The sequence below is a fragment of the Triticum urartu genome, chromosome 1A, assembly GCF_056163025.1.
Source record: "Triticum urartu cultivar PI428250 chromosome 1A, HENAU_Tu73, whole genome shotgun sequence".
Taxonomy (NCBI): domain Eukaryota; kingdom Viridiplantae; phylum Streptophyta; class Magnoliopsida; order Poales; family Poaceae; genus Triticum; species Triticum urartu.
In genome coordinates, this window is record NC_141873.1 from 57,548,371 (window position 1) to 57,570,326 (window position 21,956).

General features: G+C 48.8%; 1 protein-coding gene across 1 annotated transcript; it reads left to right on the forward strand.

Annotated features, from left to right (window-relative positions):
- Positions 1-25: 25 nt before the first annotated feature.
- LOC147989989 (uncharacterized) lies at positions 26-2,189 on the forward strand. Its single transcript, XM_087520201.1, has 3 exons — positions 26-520; positions 922-1,200; positions 1,279-2,189. Exons 1-3 carry the CDS (start codon positions 500-502, stop codon positions 1,321-1,323), a joined length of 345 nt encoding a protein of 114 aa, XP_087376327.1. The 5' UTR covers positions 26-499; the 3' UTR covers positions 1,324-2,189.
- The last annotated feature ends 19,767 nt before the right edge of the window (positions 2,190-21,956 follow it).

Below are 21,956 nucleotides of genomic sequence, written 5' to 3' on the forward strand. Positions count from 1 at the left end.
TTGTTACTCCTTTCAGGGCCAAGCCTAAGCCAAGCAAGAAGGCTCGCCTAGATAAAGCGGCTGAAGAAGATGCTATTCCTGAACGGACAGAGTACTCAACCCTGAAGCGGCCATCCGTGAGGATGTGCCAAACGATCCACCACCACAAGATGATGATCTTATTACTGAAGAGAGGCCTGTTGATACCTCCGGTCCTGTTGACCAGCCCAGAAGCCCCATCCAGATTGAAAAATCCACCAGTCCATCCAAGTTGACGGCCCCAATGCAAACCGGCGACGTCAAGGATGATGAAGTTGTTATTACTAGCATTGGCCATACAGAACCAAGCAATCCTGTCGCTTTGTCTAAACATACTGCCAAGGAAGAATTTGCTGCCTTTGGCAAGGGCAAGTAGAATGTTGATCTGGCGACTTATGCTGCTCTGAACGCCCAAGACATCCAATCCGGCTATCTGAACCGGCTGTATACCAGTCGTGACTATGAAGCTGGTCTGGTTAACATGATGAAAGATAAATATGAGGTAACTTCCATATGCTCTTTCCTGCTTGTATGCTTCAATCCTTGCTGACTCGCCTAGCCCCCAAGGGCCGGTTTGTAATCTTCTTTCAAACAGGGACTTACTAATATAAATCTGAAAGCCTCGAAATTCGCTGACGTAGCCCCCAAGGGCCGGTTCAACTTAATGTAGTAAAACCAGGACTTAAGTAATTAATATCGCCGCATCAGAACTTATTTGAACAAATAGCCATTAGCCCCCAAGTGCCAAGTTGAATACTTGTATTGAACTTGGGACTTTATAATCAAATGAAATATGAAAATCAAATAGGCATTAGCCCCCAAGCGCCAAGTGCATAACTTGTTATGTGGTTGGTGCTTCAATTCTTGCACTGCTTGCTGAATCATATAATTGTCTGTATGCAGGCTGAGCTGAAGACAAAAGAGACCCAAGTCGCCGATCTCCAAGAAAATCTGAAGTCCCAACAAGCTGAAACCTCCAAAGAAAAAGAGGAGTTAACCAGCGCTTTATGCGCCATGGAACAACTTAAGGAGGGCTTCAAGAAAGAGCGGGCGGATTGGGCCACTAAAAAATCCGCTTTAACCAAACGAGCAGAAGATGCCGAGGCTGCACTTAAACCGGTGGTGGACGAACTGGCCAGCATAAAGCGGCATGTGCATGCCATGACCACTGCTATATCTTTGGTAAGCCGGTTTGATTTCTGGGTCGATTCGGCCGTCTTACAGAGCTGCCGGTTTGTTAACCCCTTTGTGATATTTCAGGGACACGCATTGGCCATTTGGGGTCAGATGTGTGGAAGAAATTGAAAGCCGCCTATACTTTGATCGAACAACTGTACACTGGTGCACAGCGGATCATCTGTACTGCATCCCACAACAAGCCGGCGCCCACTTTGATTCAGGACACTCTGTAGAAACTGTCGGTGCTTCCTGCCCGGGTTGAAGAGCTGAAGAAATCTGCTGCTCGAACCGGCGCGATCAACGCCTTAATCCGGGCAAAAGCTTGGGTGCCGGATTTTGATCCTATTGAAGCGGCTCATGGCTATCCCAGCTTGAAGGAAGACGGGTCAGAGTTTGGTGAAGCGGATCTACGAGCAATAAACCGGGAGGTGCGTCCACTAGCTTGTCAATTGGTTGAAGAAGCAGACTTGTCTCACTATCAAGCCCATTATGACAATCAAAACAAGCGAGTAGCTGCATCGATTCATGAAGCGGAAAATCTTATCCCTCCAATCCGTAAGCATACTTATGCTCCCGATATTGAACCATCGTTGCTAATCCATGATGAAGCTGTCTTTCGAGCATTAATGGGAATCGACTGGACAACTGTTGATTTCCAGCCGCTGGGTAGAGAAACTGGAGCTGAAGCGGCGCGGGATGACCCACAACCATCAGGCCAGGCTGGTGACCAAGCTTGAACTGGAAGCCGGTTTAAACTGCTTCTTATTTGAAAAACAATGATCTTATTCTGGGCACCGTGTTGCCTTGTAACAGGCTAGCTGATACTCTTGATCTTAATATGCCTTCGTGCATACCCACTGCAACTTGTGTTTCCTTTGGGCGATGAACTGTCCAAAGTATTTTCTGCAACATAAAAAATCTTAAAGTGCCACCGCGGTTGTACCGTCAGGCGGAACATGATGTCTGCATATGTAAAATCAAAATATCTGAAATTTAAGCATATGATCAAATCTTTGAGACACATAATACCTGTCATCGTTGGTCATGAAGTTGGCTTAGCCAATCTTAAAGCGGAGGTTTATAAACCCACACTGTTTGGAGGAGATAGCAGCTCCTGTATATATATAACGCCGGTCTACTGTGTAAACCGTGCCGGGTTGTAAAACACCGTGTTACTCCGTAATAGGATGTTAATAGAAAATCAAACCGAGCAAATAGTCTCCGGATTAAAATGGACCGTGTTCCGTCAATTGACAGTTTGACCCGGTTTAAAACTTTGTCGGTTTAAAAAACGCAATAAAAAGAAAGAAATATCTTTCAAAGAAAAGTGTGAAGCAAAGGCAATGACAAAACCGTTTGCAAAAAGAGGCTTATTTGAGCTGATCAGATGGCGTTACCATGGTCTAACACGACCAAGTTCCCGATAGGTGTAGCTATGGTTCAAGTCAGCCAGGTCCCCAAATGAAACCGTGGCATTTATGTCGATCAAGTGGCATGGCAATGGTTCGGGTTCGACCAAGCCCCCAAGTGATTCTGTGGCCTTAGGCCGATCAAGAGGCATGACTGGTTCAGACATGACCAAGTTCCCAAGTGATCTGGTGGCTCTCGCCTATCAAGAGGTATTGCATTGGTTCGGACACGACCAAGCCCCCAAGTGATATAACAAGATTCTTTTGAAAAGCTAACTCAAGGGGTAAACCGGAGGCCGCTTTAGAACAACTCCGTGTAACCACATTTGATGTAAAAGAACAGATACCCCGCCTTAGCTGAGGTTCCGGTTTATTATATTTAATCATAATATATACATCGTCGTAATATGTACATAAGTAGAGCCAATGGCTCAGGTATAGTAAGGCCGAAGATGAGCTATGTTCCACGGCCTGTTGGTCTCCTCCTCTGATGTACGTGAGTCTTTATGCTCTTGAATATCGATCAGATAGTATGACCCGTTGTGCAGATTCTTGCTGACCACGAAAGGTCCCTCCCAAGGTGGGGATATCTTATGCATATCAATGTGATCTTGGATGAGCCGAAGCACCAAATCTCCTTCCTGAAAGGTTCTGGTTCTGACTTGACGACTATGATAACGACGAAGATCCTGTTGGTAAATCGCCGAGCACGCGGTTGCTATGTCACGTTCTTCATCCAACAGGTCCAAAGCGTCTTGCTGTGCTGTCTCATTGTCCGCTTCAACATAAGCCGCCACACGAGGTGAGTCATGACGGATATCACTAGGGAGAACCGCCTCCGCTCCATAGACCATGAAGAACGGTGTGTATCCTGTTGATCTGTTGGGTGTAGTATTGATGCTCCATAGCATAGATGGTAACTCTTCTACCCAACAACCCAGTGTTCTCTGCAAAGGAACCATAAGCCGGGGCTTGATGCCTCTCAAGATCTCTTGATTAGCCCTTTCTGCTTGACCATTGGACTGTGGGTGTGCCACCGATGAAACGTCGAGCCGGATGCGCTCCCGTTCGCAGAACTCCTTCATGGCACCTTTGGACAAATTGGTACCATTATCTGTGATGATACTATGTGGAAAGCCAAACCGGAAAATCACTTTTTGATGAACTGAACCACCGTGGCTGCATCACACTTGCTAACAGGTTCTGCCTCCACCCACTTTGTAAACTTGTCAACCGCCACCAGGAGGTGGGTCTTCTTATCTTTGGACCTTTTGAAAGGCCCAACCATATTCAGCCCCCAAGTCGCAAACGGCCAAGTAATTGGAATCATTCTCAATTCTTGAGCCGGCACATGAGCACATCTTGAAAACTTTTGGCAACTGTCACATCGTTTGACCAGATCCTCCGCATCAGCATGAGCAGTTAACCAATAGAAGCCATGGCGAAACGCTTTAGCCACCAAAGATTTTGAACCGGCGTGGTGACCACAATCTCCTTCGTGGATCTCACGCAAAATTTCATGGCCTTCTTCTGGAGACACACAACGTTGAAACGCCCCTGACACACTGCAATGATGTAACTCGCCGTTGATAATAGTCATGGACTTGGATCGCCGGATTAACTGTCGGGCCAGAGTCTCATCCTCTGGTAACTCCCCCCGGTTCTTGTACGCCAGGTAAGGGAGCGTCCAATCCGGAATAACATGAAGAGCTGCCACCAATTGAGCCTCCGGATCAGGAATAGCCAAATCCGCTTCACCAGGGATCTTGACCGACGGGTTGTGCAGCACATCCAGAAAAACATTAGGCGGGACCAGTTTGCGCTGAGAGCCCAGCCGGCTTAAAGCGGCCGCTGCTTCATTCTTCCGCTGGTCCACGTGGTCCACCTGATAGCCTTTAAAGTGACCTGCAACAATATCCACCTCACGACAATATGCTGCCATGAGTGGGTCCTTGGAGTCCCAAGTGCCAGATACTTGCTGAGCCACGAGGTCCGAGTCACCGAAGCACTTAACTCGACTTAGATTCATCTCCTTAGCCATCCGGAGACCATGGAGCAAGGCTTCATACTCAGCTGCATTGTTAGTACAAGGGAACATTAAGCGGAGAACATAACAAAACTTATCACCTCGTGGGGAAGTTAATACGACTCCAGCCCCCGAGCCTTCCAATTGCCTGGATCCGTCAAAATGGATGGTCCAATATGTGTGATCCGGCTTTTCTTCAGGTGCTTGCAGTTCCGTCCAATCATTGATGAAATCAACAAGTGCTTGAGACTTAACCGCCGTCCGAGGCACATACTTCAAACCGTGCGGCCCAAGCTCTATGGCCCACTTGGCAATCCGGCCAGTCGCTTCCCGGTTCTGGATGATATCCCCCAAGGGAGCCGAACTAACCACCGTAATGGGATGCCCTTGGAAGTATTGCTTGAGCTTCCGGCTTGCCATAAAAACTCCATATACCAGCTTCTGCCAATGCGGATACCTTTGCTTGGACTCAATGAGTACCTCGCTGATATAATAGACCGGGCGTTGAACCGGATGCTCTTTACCTGCCTCCTTTCGCTCCACCACAATAGCCACGCTGACCGCACGAGCATTAGCAGCTACATACAGTAGTAACGGCTCCTTGTCAATGGGAGCGGCGAGCACATGCGGATTGGCCAATTGCCGCTTTAAGTCCTCAAATGCTTCATCAGCAGCGGAACTCCAGACGAATTGATCCGTCTTCTTCAACATCTGATACAAAGGGATTGCCTTCTCACCAAGGTGGCTGATAAACCGGCTCAACGCGGCAATCCGTCCTGCCAGGCGTTGAACATCATTGATGTTGGATAACGTTACAGAAAACAAATATTTTCCTACGGCTTCACCAAGATCCATCTATGAGATCATCTAGCAACGAGTATTCAAATTGCATCTACATACCTTTGTAGATCGCGAGCGGAAGCATTCAAAGAACGGGGATGAGGGAGTCGTACTCGACGTGATCCTAGCACCGAACGGACGGCACCTCCGCGTTCAACACACGTACGGTCAGCGTGACGTCTCCTCCTTCTTGATCCAGCAAGGGGGAAGGAGAGGTTGAGGAAGATGGCTCCAGCAGCAGCACGACGGCGTGGTGGTGGTGGAGCAGCAGTACTCCGGCAGGGCTTCGCCAAGCTCGTGACGGAGGAGGAGAGGTGTTGGGGAGGGGAGGGGCTGCGCCTTGGATGTCTCTAGAAGCCCTCCCCTTGCCCCTCTATTTATAGGGGAAGGGAGAAGGGGGGCCGGCCCCTCTAGATGAGATCTAGAGGGTGGGCGGCGGCCAAGGGGAGGGGGCTTGCCCCCCAAGCAAGGGGGGCGCCCCCCTCAGGGTTTCCCCCAACCCTAGGCGCATGGGCCCTAGGGGGAGTGGCGCCCCAGCCCACTTTGGGCTGGATCCCTTCCTCATACAGCCCACAAGGCCCTCCGGGAGAGGTGGCCCCTCCCGGTGGACCCCCGGAACCCCTCCGGTGGCCCCGGTACAATACCGATATGCCCCCGAACCTTTCCGGTGACCGCATGACAACTTCCCATATACAAATCTTTACCTCCGGACCATTTTGGAACTCCTCGTGACGTCCGGGATCTCATCCGGGACTCCGAACAACTTTCGGGTTACTGCATATACATATCTCTACAACCCTAGCGTCACCGAACCTTAAGTGTGTAGACCCTACGGGTTCGGGAGACATGTAGACATGACTGAGACGGCTCTCCGGACAATAACCAACAGCGGGATCTGGATACCCATGTTGGCTCCCACATGCTCCTCGATGATCTCATCGGATGAACCACGATGTCGAGGATTCAGGCAACCCCGTATACAATTCCCTTTGTCAATCGGTACATTACTTGCCCGAGATTCGATCGTCGATATCCCAATACCTCGTTCAATCTCGTTACCGGCAAGTCACTTTACTCGTACCGTAATGCATGATCCCGTGACCAGACACTTGGTCACTTTGAGCTCATTATGATGATGCATTACCGAGTGGGCCTAGAGATACCTCTCCGTCATACGGAGTGACAAATCCCAGTCTTGATCTGTGTCAACCCAACAGACACTTTCGGAGATACCCGTAGTATACCTTTATAGTCACCCAGTTATGTTGTGATGTTTGGTACACCCAAAGCACTCCTACGGTATCTGGGAGTTACACGATCTCATGGTCTAAGGAAAAGATACTTGACATTGGAAAAACTCTAGCAAACGAACTATACGATCTTGTGCTATGTTTAGGATTGGGTCTTGTCCATCACATCATTCTCCTAATGATGTGATCTCGTTATCAATGACATCCAATGTCCATAGTCAGGAAACCATGACTATCTGTTGATCAACGAGCTAGTCAACTAGAGGCTTACTAGGGACATGTTGGTGTCTATGTATTCACACATGTATTATGATTTCCAGATAACACAATTATAGCATGAATAAAAGACAATTATCATGAACAAGGAAATATAATAATAATCCTTTTATTATTGCCTCTAGGGCATATTTCCAACAGTCTCCCACTTGCACTAGAGTCAATAATCTAGTTACATTGTGATGAATCGAACACCCATGGAATTCTGGTGTTGATCATGTTTAGCTCTAGGGAGAGGTTTAGTCAACGGATCTGCTACATTCAGGTCCATATGTACTTAATAGCCCCAGTGTTGTCACGGAAGAGTTTGATCGGCCCCGACGCATTGGGTATGACTCCTAGGTCGGTGATGAACTCCTTCACCCAAATTGCTTCATGCGCTGCCTCCGAGGCTGCCATGTACTCCGCTTCACATGTAGATCCCGCCACGACGCTCTGCTTGCAACTGCACCAGCTTACTGCCCCACCATTCAAAATATACACGTATCCGGTTTGTGACTTAGAGTCATCCAGATCTGTGTCGAAGCTGGCGTCGACGTAACCCTTTACGACGAGCTCTTCGTCACCTCCATAAACGAGAAACATTTCCTTAGTCCTTTTTAGGTACTTCAGGATATTCTTGACCGCTGTCCAGTGTTCCTTGCCGGGATTACTTTGGTACACAACATGGCATACATAATAGAACCTATGGCTGAGGCATAGGGGATGACACTCATCTCTTCTATATCTTCTGCTATGGTCGGACATTGAGCTGAGCTCAACTTCACACCTTGCAACACTGGCAAGAACCCCTTCTTAGACTGATCCATATTGAACTTCTTCAATATCTTATCAAGGTATGTGCTTTGTGAAAGACCTATGAGGCGTCTTGATCTATCTCTATAGATCTTGATGCCTAATATATAAGCAGCTTCTCCAAGGTCCTTCATTGAAAAACTCTTATTCAAGTAGGCCTTAATGCTGTCCAAAAGCTCTATATCATTTCCCATCAAAAGTATGTCATCTACATATAATATGAGAAATGCTATAGAGCTCCCACTCACTTTCTTGTAAACGCAGGCTTCTCCATAAGTCTGCATAAACCCAAACGCTTTGATCATCTCATCAAAGCGAATGTTCCAACTCCGAGATGCTTGCACTAGCCCATAAATCGAGCGTTGGAGCTTGCACACCTTGTCAGCATTCTTAGGATCGACAAAACCTTCCGGCTGCATTATATACAGTTCTTCCTTAAGATAACCGTTAAGGAATGCCGTTTTGACGTCCATTTGCCATATCTCATAATCATAGTATGCGGCAATTGCTAACATGATTCGGACGGACTTCAGCTTTGCTACAGGAGAGAATGTCTCATCGTAGTCAACCCCTTGAACTTGTCGATAACCCTTAGCGACAAGTCGAGCTTTATAGATGGTAACATTACCATCCGCGTGTGTCTTCTTCTTAAAGATCCATTTATTTTCTATGGCTCGCCGCTCAACGGGCAAGTCAGTCAAAGTCCATACTTCATTTTCATACATGGATGCTATCTCGGATTTCATGGCTTCCAGCCATTTGTCGGAATCCGGGTCCGCCATCGCTTCTTCATAGTTCGAAGGTTCACCGTTGTCTAACAACATGATTTCCAAGACAGGGTTGCCGTACCACTCTGGTGCGGAACGTGTCCTTGTGGACCTACGAAGTTCAGTAGCAACTTGATGTGAAGTTTCATGATCATCATTAACTTCCTCTCTAGTCGGTGCAGGCACCTCAGGAACATTTTCTTGAGTTGCGCCATTTTCCGGTTCAAGAGGTAATACTTCATCAAGTTCTACTTTCCTCCCACTTATTTCTTTCGAGAGAAACTCTTTCTCTAGAAAGGATCCATTCTTGGCAACAAAGATCTTGCCTTCGGATCTGAGGTAGAAGGTATACCCAATAGTTTCTTTAGGGTATCCTATGAAGACGCATTTTTCCGACTTGGGTTCGAGCTTTTCAGGTTGAAGTTTCTTGACATAAGCATCGCATCCCCAAACTTGTAGAAACGACAGCTTAGGTTTCTTCCCATACCATAATTCATACAGTGTCATCTCAATGGATTTTGATGGAGCCCTATTTAAAGTGAATGCGGCAGTCTCTAAAGCATAGCCCCAAAAAGATAGTGGTAAATCGGTAAGAGACATCATAGATCGCACCATATCTAATAGAGTGCGATTACGACGTTCGGACACACCATTACGCTGAGGTGTTCCAGGCGGCGTGAGTTGTGAAACTATTCCACATTTTCTTAAGTGTGTGCCAAATTCATGACTCAAGTATTCTCCTCCACGATCTGATCGCAGGAACTTGATTTTCCTGTCTCGTTGATTCTCAACCTCACTCTGAAATTCCTTGAACCTTTCAAAGGTCTCAGACTTGTGTTTCATTAAGTAGACATACCCATATCTACTCAAGTCATCAGTGAGGGTGAGAACATAATGATAGCCACCGCGAGCCTCAACACTCATTGGACCACACACATCAGTATGTATGATTTCCAATAAGTTGGTTGCTCGCTCCATTGTTCCTGAGAACGGAGTCTTGGTCATTTTACCCATGAGGCATGGTTCGCACGTGTCAAATGATTCGTAATCAAGAGACTCTAAAAGTCCATCTGCATGGAGCTTCTTCATGCGTTTGACACCTATGTGACCAAGGCGGCAATGCCACAAGTATGTGGGACTATCGTTATCAACCTTACATCTTTTGGTATTCACACTATGAATATATGTAGCATTACGCTCGAGATTTATTAAGAATAAACCATTCACCATCAAAGCATGACCATAAAACATATCTCTCATATAAATAGAACAACCATTATTCTCGGATTTAAGTGAGTAGCCATCTCGTATTAAACGAGATCCTGATACAATGTTCATGCTCAAACTTGGCACTAAATAACAATTATTGAGGTTCAAAACTAATCCCGTAGGTAAATGTAGAGGTAGCGTGCCGACGGCGATCACATCGACCTTGGAACCATTCCCGACGCGCATCGTCACCTCGTCCTTCGCCAGTATCCGTTTATTCCGCAACTCCTGCTTTGAGTTACAAATGTGAGCAACTACACCGGTATCAAATACCCAGGAGCTACTACGAGTACTGGTAAGGTACACATCAATTACATGTATATCACATATACCTTTCGTTTTGCCCGCCTTCTTGTCCGCTAAGTATTTAGGGCAGTTCCGCTTCCAGTGACCACTTCCCTTGCAATAAAAACACTCAGTCTCGGGCTTGGGTCCATTCTTTGGCTTCTTCCCGGCAGCTTGCTTACCGGGCGCGGCAACTCCCTTGCCGTCCTTCTTGAAGGTCTTCTTACCCTTGCCTTTCTTGAACTTAGTGGTTTTATTCACCATCAACACTTGATGTTCCTTTTTGACTTCTACCTCTGCTGATTTTAGCATTGCAAATACTTCAGGAATGGTCTTTTCCATCCCCTTCATATTGAAGTTCATCACAAAGCTCTTGTAGCTTGGTGGAAGCGACTGGAGGATTCTGTCAATGACCGCGTCATCCGGGAGATTAACTCCCAGCTGAGTCAAGCGGTTATGTAACCCAGACATTGTGAGTATGTGCTCACTGACAGAACTATTTTCCTCCATCTTACAGCTGAAGAACTTGTTGGAGACTTCATATCTCTCGACCCGGGCATGAGCTTGGAAAACCATTTTCAGCTTTCAAACATCTCATATGCTCCGTGTCGCTCAAAACGCTTTTGGAGCCCCGGTTCTAAGCTGTAAAGCATGCCGCACTGAACGAGGGAGTAATCATCAGCACGTGTCTGCCAAGCGTTCATAATGTCTTGGTTCTGTGGGACGGGTGCGTCACCTAGCGGAGCTTCTAGGACATAATCTTTCTTGGCAGCTATGAGGATGATCCTCAGGTTCCGGACCCAGTCCGTATAATTGTTGCCATCGTCTTTCAGCTTGGTTTTCTCTAGGAACGCGTTGAAGTTGAGGACAACGTTGGCCATTTGATCTACAAGACATATTGTAAAGATTTTAGACTAAGTTCATGATAATTAAGTTCATCTAATCAAATTATTTAATGAACTCCCACTCAGATAGACATCCCTCCAGTCATCTAAGTATAACATGATCCGAGTTAACTAGGCCGTGTCCGATCATCACGTGAGACGGACTAGTCAACATCGGTGAACATCTTCATGTTGATCGTATCTTCTATACGACTCATGCTCGACCTTTCGGTCTTCTGTGTTCCGAGGCCATGTCTGTACATGCTAGGCTCGTCAAGTCAACCTAAGTGTTTGCATGTGTAAATCTGTCTTACACCCGTTGTATGTGAACGTTGGAATCTATCACACCCGATCATCACGTGGTGCTTCGAAACAACGAACTGTCGCAACGGTGCACAGTTAGGGGGAACACTTTCTTGAAATTATTATTAGGGATCATCTTATTTACTACCGTCGTTCTAAGTAAACAAGATGCAAAAACATGATAAACATCACATGCAATCAAATAATAATAGTGACATGATATGGCCAATATCACATAGCTCCTTTGATCCCCATCTTGGGGCTCCATGATCATCTTGTCACCGGCATGACACCATGATCTCCATCATCGTGTCTCCATGGAGTTGCTCGCCAATAATTACTTCTACTACTATGGCTAACACGTTTAGCAATAAAGTAAAGTAATTTACATGGCGTTTCTCAATGACACGCAGGTCATACAAAAAATAAAGACAACTCCTATGGCTCCTGCCGGTTGTCATACTCATCGACATGCAAGTCGTGATTCCTATTACAATAGCATGAACATCTCATACATCACATATATATCATTCATCATTCATCACAACTTTGGCCATATCACATCACAAAACACTTGCTGCAAAAACAAGTTAGACGTCCTCTAATTGTTGTTGCAAGTTTTACGTGGCTGCAATAGGGTTCTAGCAAGAACGTTTTCTTACCTACGTGAAAGCCACAACGTGATTTGTCAACTTCTATTTACCGTTCATAAGGACCCTTTTCATCGAATCCGCTCCAACTAAAGTGGGAGAGACAGACACCCGCTAGCCACCTTATGCAACTAGTGCATGTCAGTCGGTGGAACCAGTCTCACGTAAGCGTACGTGTAAGGTCGGTCCGGGCCGCTTCATCCCACAATACCGCTGAAGCAAAATAAGACTAGTAGCGGCAAGAAAGTTGACAAAATCTACGCCCACAACAAATTGTGTTCTACTCATGCAAAGAGAACTACGCATAGACCTAGCTCATGATGCCACTGTTGGGTAACGTTGCAGAAAACAAATATTTTCCTACGGTTTCACCAAGATCCATCTATGAGTTCATCTAGCAACGAGTATTCAGATTGCATCTACATACCTTTGTAGATCGCGAGTGGAAGCGTTCAAAGAACGGGGATGAGGGAGTCGTACTCGACGTGATCCAAATCACCGGAGATCCTAGCGCCGAACGAACGGCACCTCCGCGTTCAACACACGTACGGTCAGCGTGACGTCTCCTCCTTCTTGATCCAGCAAGGGGGAAGGAGAGGTTGAGGAAGATGGCTCCAGCAGCAGCACGACGGCGTGGTGGTGGTGGAGCAGCAGTACTCCGGCAGGGCTTCGCCAAGCTCGTGACGGAGGAGGAGTGGTGTTGGGGAGGGGAGGGGCTGCGCCTTGGATGTCTCTAGCAGCCCTCCCCTTGCCCCTCTATTTATAGGGGAAGGGAGAAGGGGGGCCGACCCCTCTAGATGAGATCTAGAGGGGGGGCGGCGGCCAAGGGGAGGGGGCTTGCCCCCCAAGCAAGGGGGGCGCCCCCCTCAGGGTTTCCCCCAACCCTAGGCGCATGGGGCCTAGGGGGGAGTGGCGCCCCAGCCCACTTTGGGCTGGATCCCTTCCTCATACAGCCCACAAGGCCCTCCGGGAGAGGTGGCCCCTCCCGGTGGACCCCCGGAACCCCTCCGGTGGCCCCGGTACAATACCGATATGCCCCCGAACCTTTCCGGTGACCGTATGACAACTTCCTATATACAAATCTTTACCTCCGGACCATTCCGGAACTCCTCGTGACGTTCGGGATATCATCCGGGACTCCGAACAACTTTTGGGTTACTTCATATACATATCTCTACAACCCTAGCGTCATCGAACCTTAAGTGTGTAGACCCTACGGGTTCGGGAGACATGTAGACATGACCGAGACGGCTCTCCGGTCAATAACCAACAGCGGTATCTGGATGTTGGAAATATGCCCTAGAGGCAATAATAAAATGATTATTATATTTCCTTGTTCATGATAATTGTCTATTATTGATGCTATAATTGTATTATTCGGAAATCGTAATACATGTGTGAATACATAGACCACAATGTGTCCCTAGTGAGCCTCTAGTTGACTAGCTCGTTGATCAACAGATAGTCATGGTTTCCTGACTATGGACATTGGATGTCATTGATAACGAGATTACATTATTAGGAGAATGATGTGATGGACAAGACCCAATCCTAAACATAGCAAAAGATCGTATAGTTTGTATGCTAGAGTTTTTCCAATGTCAAGTATCTTTTCCTTAGACCATGAGATCGTGTAACTCCCGAATACCGTAGGAGTGCTCTGGGTGTACCAAACGTCACAGCGTAACTGGGTGACTATAAAGGTATACTACGGGTATCTCCGAAAGTGTCTGTTGGATTGACACGGATCAAGACTGGGATTTGTCACTCCGTATGACGGAGAGGTATCTCTGGGCCCACTCGGTAATGCATCATCATAATGAGCTCAAAGTGACCAAGTGTCTGGTCACGGGATCATGCATTACAGTACAAGTAAAGTGACTTGCCGGTAACGAGATTGAACGAGGTATTGGGATACCGACGATCGAATCTCGGGCAAGTAACGTACCGATTGACAAAGGGAATTGTATACGGGGTTGCTTGAATCCTCGACATCGTGGTTCATCCAATGAGATCATCGAGGAGCATGCGGGAGCCAACATGGTTATCCAGATCCCGCTGTTGGTTATTGACCGGAGAGCCATCTCAGTCATGTCTACATGTCTCCCGAACCCGTAGGGTCTACACACTTAAGGTTCGGTGACGCTAGGGTTGTAGAGATATGTATATGCAGTAACCCGAAAGTGGTTCGGAGTCCCGGATGATATCCCGGACGTCACGAGGAGTTCCGAAATGGTCTGGAGGTAAAGAATTATATATAGGAAGTGCTATTTCGGCCATCGGGACAAGTTTCGGGGTCACCGGTATTGTACCGGGACCACCGGAAGGGTCCCGGGGGTCCACCGGGTGGGGCCACCTATCCCGGAGGGCCCCATGGGCTGAAGTGGGAGGGGAACCAGCCCCTAGTGGGCTGGTGCGCCCCCTTGGGCCTTCCCCGGCGCCTAGGGTTGGGAACCCTAGGGTGGGGGGCGCCCCACTTGCCTTGGGGGGCACTCCACCCCCCTTGGCCGCCGCCCCTTGGGAGATTGGATCTCCAGGGCCCCCCCTGGGGACCCTATATATAGAGGGGGGAGGGAGGGCAGCCGCACCCATGCCCCTGGCGCCTCCCTCTCCCCTCCAAGACCTCCTCCTCCTCCATAGAGCTTGGCGAAGCCCTGCTGCGGTGACTGCTGCATCCACCACCACGCCGTCGTGCTGCTGGATCTTCATCATCCTCTCCTTCCCCCTTGCTGGATCAAGAAGGAGGAGACGTCACGCTGACCGTACGTGTGTTGAACGCGGAGGTGCCGTCCGTTCGGCGCTAGGATCTCTGGTGATTTGGATCACGTCGAGTACGACTTCCTCATCCCCGTTCTTTGAACGCTTCCGCGCGTGATCTACAAAGGTATGTAGATGCAATCCGATCACTCGTTGCTTGATGAACTCATAGATGGATCTTGGTGAAACCGTAGGAAAATTTTTGTTTTCTGCAACGTTCCCCAACACTGGATACCCATGTTCGCTCCCACATGCTCCTCGATGATCTCATCGGATGAACCACGATGTCAAGGATTCAGGCAACCCCGTATACAATTCCCTTTGTCAATCGGTACGTTACTTGCCCGAGATTCAATCATCGGTATCCCAATACCTCGTTCAATCTCGTTACCGGCAAGTCACTTTACTCGTACCGTAATGCATGATCCCGTGACCAGACACTTGGTCACTTTGAGCTCATTATGATGATGCATTACCGAGTGGGCCTAGAGATACCTCTCCGTCATACGGAGTGACAAATCCCAGTCTTGATCCGTGTCAACCCAACAAACACTTTCGGAGATACCCGTAGTATACCTTTATAGTCACCGAGTTACGTTGTGATGTTTGGTACACCCAAAGCACTCCTACGGTATCCGGGAGTTACACGATCTCATGGTCTAAGGAAAAGATACTTGACATTGGAAAAACTCTAGCAAACGAACTATACGATCTTGTGCTATGTTTAGGATTGGGTCTTGTCCATCACATCATTCTCCTAATGATGTGATCTCGTTATCAATGACATCCAATGTCCATAGTCAGGAAACCATGACTATCTGTTGATCAACGAGCTAGTCAACTAGAGGCTTACTAGGGACATGTTGGTGTCTATGTATTCACACATGTATTACGATTTCCGGATAACACAATTATAGCATGAATAAAAGACAATTATTATGAACAAGGAAATATAATAATAATCCTTTTATTATTGCCTCTAGGGCATATTTCCAACAATTGATACACTTCGGTTTAGCCAGGGAGGTGATGGTTGTGATCTTCTCCGGATTGGCCTCAATTCCCCTGTTGGACACTAGAAAACCCAATAACTTGCCTGCCGGTACACCAAAGACACACTTGGCCGGATTAAGCATCATCTTGTACGTCCTCAGGTTATCAAAGGTTTCCTTCAAATCGTCAACCAGAGTCTCCTTCTGCCTGGACTTAACCACAATATCATCCACGTAAGCATGTACATTACGGCCAATCTGCTTGTGAAGACAATTTTGTACACACCTTTGATAAGTTGCCTGGGCACTCTTGAGCCCAAAGGGCATAGACACATAGAAGAAGGCTCCAAAGGGAGTTATGAATGCCGTCTTCTCCTGGTCCTTAACTGCCATTTTGATCTGATGATAGCCAGAATATGCATCCAGAAAACTTAAACGCTCGCAACCCGCCGTAGCATCAATAATTTGATCAATACGGGGGAGGGAAAAAGGATCTACTGGACAAGCCTTATTAAGATCTGTGTAATCCACACACATGCGCCAGGTGCCGTTTTTCTTAAGGACTAGCACCGGATTGGCAAGCCACTCAGGGTGAAAAACTTCAACAATAAAGCCAGCTGCTAAGAGCCTGGCTACCTCTTCTCCAATCGCCTCGCGTCTTTCTTCGTTAAACCGGCGGAGGAACGGTTTCACCGGTTTGTATTTAGGATCCACATTAAGGGTGTGCTCAGTGAGTTGCCTCGGTACACCTGGCATGTCAGAGGGCTTCCATGCAAAAATGTCCCGATTCTCACGGATGAACTCGATGAGCGCGCTTTCCTATTTCGGATCCAAGTTGGCACTGATGCTGAACTGCTTGGACAAATCGCCAGGCACGAAGTCAACAAGCTTAGTTTCAGCTGCCGATTTGAACTTCAGGGCCGGATCATGCTCCGTAGTTGGCTTCTTTAATGGAGTCATGTCCGCCGGATCAACATTGTCCTTATAATACTTCAGCTCCTCGGTGGCACAAACCGACTCTGCGTAGGCCGCATCTCCTTCCTCGCACTCCAAAGCGATTTTACGGCTTCCGTGAACCGTTATTGTCCCCTTGTGACCCGGCATCTTGAGCTGCAAATACACATAACAGGGCCGTGCCATAAACTTGGCATAGGCCGGTCCCCCAAACAGGGCGTGATATGGACTTTAGATTTTCACCATTTGAAATGTCAGTATCTCCGACCTGGAATCATGATCATCTCCAAAGGCCACTTCCAGAGCTATCTTACCAACAGGATAGGCTGACTTGCCAGGCACCACACCATGGAACACCGTATTGGACGGTTTGAGATTTTTATCTGTTAGTCCCATACGACGGAAGGTCTCATAGTACAAGATATTAATGCTGCTCCCTCCATCCATGAGAACCTTGGTGAACTTGTAACCTCCCACCTGAGGCGCCACCACCAGAGTCAACTGACCCGGATTATCAACCTGGGGAGGGTGATCCTCTCTGCTCCATATGATTGGTTGTTCAGACCAGCGTAGATAACGGGGCACGGCCGGTTCAACAGAGTTGACTGCCCGCCTCTGAACCTTCCGGTCTCGCTTGTCCAAGCTAGTAGTGAAGACATGGTACTGCCCACTATTCAACTGCTTTGGGTTGCTCTGCTAACCTAACTGTTGCTGCTGTTGGTTGTAACCACCCTGGTTGTTCTGATTATTTTGATTATTATGTCCGCCCGGATTACCAATAAATCCTGAACCGGGATTTCCTCCACCGTAACCCGGCCCGGATCCTGAGCCACCGCCGGAGCCGTGATCATACCGAAAAGCATTAGAATTCTTGAACTCCTGCATAATGAAGCAATCCTTCCAAAGGTGGTTTGCTGGCGCCTCCTTCGTCCCATGTCTCGGACAGGGCTGGCTCAGTAGATAGTTTAGGCGGTCCGGGTTAGGGTTGGGTGCCCCACTGCGATTTTTTGGTTTACCCTTGCATCGCTGGCCATTGTCCTGCGCGTTGGTATTAGCCACAAAATCCATATTCCCATCCGCTTTACGCTTGCCTCCACCACCATTGCCTGCCCAGTGATTCTGCTGACCTTTGGAGTTGTTGTTCCTCTTTCCCTTCCCTGCCTTGTCATCCTCAGATTCGGGATCTTTGGTACTATCAGAATCAGCATACTTTACCAAAGCAGCCATGAGGGTTCCCATGTCCGTGCAATGGCGCTTCATCCGTCCCAACTTCAGCTTCAGGGGCCCAAACCGACAGTTGCCTTCTAGGGTTAAGACTGCGGTGTCAGCGTTGATGCGGTCTGATGAATGCAACACCTGTGATACCCGGCGCACCCAATGAATCATTGATTCTCCTTCCTCCTGGACGCAGGCAGCTAAGTCCACTATCGACATAGGCTGTTTACACGTATCCTTGAAATTGCTGATAAACCGGGCTCATAATTGGGCCCATGAACTGATAGAATTAGCCGACAAGCTTTTTAACCAAGTACGGGCCGTTCCTTCAAGCATCATGGTGAAGTATTTCGCACACACCGCGTCATCCACATCAAGCATCTCCATGGCCATCTCATAGCTCTCCACCCAAGTCTCTGGAGGTTGATCCACCGTGTAATTTGGTACCTTGCGCGAGCCTTTGAAATCCTTGGGCAGGCGCACATTGCGTAAAGCGGGGACAAGGAAAGGCACCCTCAAAGAACTAGAAGTAACACCAGGTTCGATCGAGATAATTGGACAAACCGGCGTAAGCTGCCGAGCCTGATACTGTGCGGCTAACTCGGCCTCCCTGCGCGCTCGGGCCCGGTCCACCACTTCCTGAGCGTTATCAGCACCACCCGCCGGGTTGTTGCCGCGGGGTGCTCCACGTCGTTCATTACTTGACACTGCCGGTTCATCCATATGCCTGCTATAGCTCCGTCTTGGACGAGGGGTCGAGTGAATCCGGTCGCGGCTGTACGAGTATGCTTCCTGTTGGACCAAAGCTGTCCTCAGAAGCTCCTTGACCCGTCGCGTCTCTACCGCCTGCGGCGAGTCACCTTCAATTGGAATGGCCTCCAGCCGTGCAGCAGCGGCAACGAGATTGTCCATCGGGTTGGAGTAGTGACCCGGAGGTGTCGAAACAACCTGAGGTATAACAGTGTTTTGGCGAGGCAGATCCATCCGACGGGGCTGAACCGGCGCACCGGTCGCGGGAGCCTTCGCCCGGTTTACCTCCAGTGGATTACTGGTTCCTGCTCCTGGGGTGTTGAAAAGGTCTCTGGCCTCGAAAACCGACGGCAAACGGGATCGGTACTTCCTTTTCATGACTTCATGCGACGCGTTCTGGTCCAACATGAGCCTGTAAGCTTTTGCGTCTAGAGCGGCCCGCTCTGCGGTCATCCTGACATCCTCAGCTGCCAGGTCCGCCTTGGCCTGGGTGATCTGTTCCTTCACCTTTGCTATCTCCGCGCTGTGGGCGTCCTGATCCGCCGGATTAGCTTCTGCCATGAGCACATCCAATGCATCAAATAGATCTGATATAACTTGAGCCGACGGGCGTACAGAGCCTCCTGCCCCGGCAGCCGTCGCTGCTACTGAACCGGAGGTCATTGGCACAGCGGTCGAAGAATGAAGCACTGCCTGTGTGCCGGCCATGAATATTCCAACTCGGTTGGGCAGATCAGAGGGGTCCGGAATACTATCGCCATCGGAACAGCCCCCAATCCGGCCATCTTGTAGCTGATATAGAGATTCGGTTTCTCCGGTTGATGACTCGTCACTGAAACAAACGACGGTCTCACCGCGAGATTCCGATCCATCCTCATAACTTCCTCCATGGATGACTCCCATGAAGGCACGCTTCATGGCCGGTTTGGCCCGGGCGGATCGCGCACGCTGAGCCGTCTCGACGAGGTCGGTGCAGATGTCCGGCTCAGGGCCCGGTTCACCGATCTTGCCAATGAAAACGTGAATGCCGCCAAAGGGGACCCGGTACCCGTACTCGACTGAGCCGGCCTCGGGGCCCCAGCCTGCGTCGTCGATGTAGAGCTTGCCACGACGACTCTTAGTCATCCGGCCTACTGCGTAGCCCTTGAGTCCTTCAAAGCGGCCCTCCAAGAACCTGAAACCATCGTGCGATGGCCCCACGGTGGGCGCCAACTGTCGTGGTTTTGTCACGCAGATGTCCTAGAGAAAGGACTTAGTCGTGGGGCCATCGCGACGGGTTAGCTTGAAGGGGTTAAAGCGGACACAGGGACGCAAGAGAGTTTATACTAGTTCGGCCCCTTCGATGAAGGTAAAAGCCTACGTCTAGTTGTGATGGAATTGATGGGGTTTCGATGACCGAGGAGCAAACAAGCTTTGCCTATGTCTCGAGTTGTTGTCTGTCGTCCTTGAACCGCCGCCGGGTCGTCCCCTTATATACACGGGTGACGCCCGTCGGTTCACAGAGTCCCAATACCGGCTCATAGATGTGTCCGGTTTGGTCTCTACTTATTCCTAACATACAATACAAGTTAAATACCAACGCCGGTTTACGGCTACAGGACTTGAACCGACTATGGGCCTTGAGCCCTCATCTGCCTTCTTGGGCTTTAACATACTTAACTACTGACGAAGTTAACCCGGCCCAGATAGGCCGGTTTACACCCAGTAGTGATATCCCCAACAGTCGGGTTGTATGCCTAAGGGTTCAGCGATGGGCGGTCACGGCGGGATGACGCGGCGTCCGACAACGGCGGGGAAGATGGGGCGTTTGGGTTGGAGGGTGGGCGAGATCTGGGCGATGACGATGTGTGTGGGGCAAGGGCCAAGAGGAGGAGCGGCGGCGGAGGGTCAGGCGGCAGTTTTCTTTTTTCTTGTGATGAAAAGGGGTAGCAGAGGTTAGCAGTTAATGGCATGGTGGGTAATTAAAGCATAAAACACGTTTAGTATGATGGAGCGATGTAGACCATCAGATCAGAGGATTTGATGGATGGGATGAATTGGTTCTCCGCCCTTTCATGCTTTTATAGGGGTAGTAGATTAAGTTAGACTAAGTAATCTACACCGATGACAATGACATGTGGGCCACACCTAGCCCTTTTGACTAGTCAAATTGACTTGATCAATTCGGATTAAATTGAAATAAAATAAAACTAAGAATCTAAAAAAACAATAAAACTTAGAAAACTCATATAAATTAATCCATAACTCCGATGAAAATAATTTATATATGAAAGTTGCTCCGAACGACGAGACGAATTCAAATACGCAGTCCGTTCATCCGCCACGCATCCCTAGCATAGCAAACACGCAGCTTTCCCCCTCCGATTCATTTGCCCAAAAACGCGAAACACCGGGGATATTTTCCCGGATGTTTTTCCCCTTCACCGGTACCACCTCGTATCGCGTTAGGGCACACCTAGCATCACGCTTTGTCATGTCATGCATCGTCATGCATTTGTTTGCATTATATTTATTGTTTCTTCCCCCTCTTCTCTCGCTAGACACCGAGACCGACGCCGTTGCTACCCAGTACGACTATGGTGTTGACGACCCCTCTCTCTTGCTAGAGCAACCAGGCAAGCCCCCCCCTTGATCACCAGATATCACCTACTCTCCTCTATACTGCTTGCATTAGAGTAGTGTAGCATGTTACTGCTTTCCGTTAATCCTATTCTGTTGTATAGCCTGTCATTGTTGCTACAACTGTTGATACCTTACATGCAATCCTAAATGCTTAGTATAGGATGCTAGTTTACCATCAGTGGCCCTACATTCTTGTCCGTCTGCCATGCTACACTACTGGGCCGTGATCACTTCGGGAGGTGATCACGAGCATATGATATATACTTATACTATTACATTACTTATGATACTGTTCGGAGATGGGGGCTGAAGGGGCAGGTGGCTCCATCCCGATAGATGTGGGCCTGTGTTCCCGACGGTCCCCGACTGTTACTTTGTGGTGGAGCGACAGGGCAGGTTGAGACCACCTAGGAGAGAGGTGGGCTTGGCCCTGGTCGGCGTTCGCGGATACATAACACGCTTAACGAGATCTTGGTATTTGATTTGAGTCTGGCTACTGGCCTATACGCACTAACCATCTACGCGGGGATAGTTATGGGCACTCGACATCGTGGTATCAGCCGAAGCCTTCGTGACGTCAGCGACTGAGCGGCGCGCGCCGGATTGGACTGGAACGCCTGCTAGGCTAGGTCTGCTTCCGGCCGCGTTCGCAACATGCAGGTGTGCAAAGGGCGATGGGCCCAGACCCCTGTGCCATTGGATTTAGACCGACGTG